The sequence below is a fragment of the Myotis davidii genome, unplaced genomic scaffold, assembly GCF_000327345.1.
Source record: "Myotis davidii unplaced genomic scaffold, ASM32734v1 scaffold93, whole genome shotgun sequence".
Lineage (NCBI taxonomy): Eukaryota > Metazoa > Chordata > Mammalia > Chiroptera > Vespertilionidae > Myotis > Myotis davidii.
Genome location: NW_006292095.1, coordinates 10,605,503 through 10,607,356, shown reverse-complemented (window position 1 = coordinate 10,607,356; position 1,854 = coordinate 10,605,503). Strand labels below are relative to the sequence as shown.

The window sequence follows — 1,854 nt, the reverse complement described above, 5'->3', positions numbered from 1 at the left end:
CACGCAGAAGAATTTTGAGTCAGAGATTTTGCTGGTTTTGGCACGCACTCACAAAAAGGTTGCCCACCCCTGACCTAGAATATGCAAAGTAGAAAGTAGAACAGAGATACCAGGGGCTGGGAGGAGGGGAGATGAGGTATTGTTTATTTATTTTTTATTTTTTTAAAATACATTTTATTCATTTTTTTAGAGAGAAGGGAGAGAAACAGAGAGTTAGAAACATCGATCAGCTGCCTCCTGCACACCCCTACTGGGGATGTGCCCGCAACCAAGGTACATGCCCTTGACTGGAATCGAACCTGGGACCCTTCACTCCGCAGGCCGACTCTATCCACTGAGCCAAACCGGTCAGGGCAGATGAGGTATTGTTTAATGGGTACACTGAACAACACTGTTTCTGCTTGGAATGATGGAAAAGTTCCGGAAATGGATAGTGATAATGGTTGTACAACACCATGAATATGCTTAATGCTACTGAATTGACAACCTAACCCATTATACGCCACGAGCATCTGTAGACGCAAGCAGCAGACCTTCCCCACACGCCACGTGCATCTATAAAAAAAAAAGTTTTCCCTAAGTGGCAGCCCAGACCAACTTTAAAATCATTTTTCGTGAGAATTTTCAGCTGAAAATATTCAAGAACACCTGCACTGTGAGTAATATATTAATTTTTATAATATTCATTGCAAATTGATTTTTTACATTAAATTCAAAATATCGTGGTGTGTAGGAATGGTTTCCGTTTTAGACATATGGCAATTAACTGGTTAAAAATGGCTAAAACAGACATTTGATGTTGTGTGTCTGTATATGCACATATTTAATGTATACAGCTTGATGAATATAGAGATAAGTACACACCCATGAAACCCTCATCACAATTAAAGCCATAAATATCTCCATTACCTCCAAAAGCTTGTAATATATATTTTACCACAATATAGCCCCCGAAAAAGTTTGTGGAACATTTAATTCTGAAAGAAAAATACTTATATTTGTAAAAAGAACCCTCTGAGAATGAACACTTACCGCCAATTGAATTTACCATTACAGCTCTGAAATTAAGTTCTCTTTTGTATATATACTTTTTTGTATATATCACTTTTTTTTTCTTAATTGATTTCAGAGAGGAAGGGAGAGGGAGAGATAGAAACATCAATGGTGATAGAGAATTATTGCTTGGCTGCCTCCTGCACACTCCGCACTGGGGATCAAACCCGAAACCCATGAATGTGCCCTGACCAGGAATTGAACTGTGACCTCCTGGTTCATAGGTTGACAACCACTGAGTCATGCCCGGGCTTACCATCTCTTTTTAAGCTTGAGATTTCTTTAAGCCCTGACTTTTGTGATTAGTTCCAGGAAATGGAATTGCATCTGTAACTTTACAGTACAGTGATTTGGAAGGAAACTATTAGGTAAAGATGAAGACTGAAAACTTTAAGAGAATGCATTCCTGTTATGTTTTCAGTAACTATAAACATGCCCTTGTAAGAACATATGCGATCAGACACCTGGAACTCAAAGGTTCAATGCATCTCTTGCAGAATGTAGCCTACAAGCTGTAGAAGCCTTTTAAATGCCAACTGATCCTCGTGATAACTGAATTCAAATTGGCATCCGGAACTCTTGAGGACAGCCAAACTACCATTTTTCTTGGCCAGACAAGTCTTAATTCCACTTTTGATAAGCCTTAAGATTCCTTGTTTGCACCTTTCTCCCTTTATGCCTGCCTAAAGATGAATGAATTGATGACTACTGGATTCTGTTTCCTCTACTGAGGTGAAATTCATGTAATATAGAATGAACCATTTTATCTGCTACATTCTTTTAAAAATATTTTTATTGTTT

At 38.2% G+C, this 1,854-nt stretch overlaps 1 protein-coding gene across 1 annotated transcript in view; it reads right to left on the bottom strand.

The window, feature by feature from the left end:
* GSR (glutathione reductase) overlaps positions 1 to 1,064 on the bottom strand; it is a gene marked incomplete at its 5' end in the record, with an annotated part of 19,561 nt that extends 18,497 nt beyond the window's left edge. The window contains one exon of the mRNA XM_006765654.2: positions 1,033 to 1,064. Coding sequence (XP_006765717.1) covers positions 1,033 to 1,064 — 32 coding nt within the window. The remainder of the gene's footprint in view (positions 1 to 1,032) is intronic.
* Positions 1,065 to 1,854: the final 790 nt, after the last annotated feature.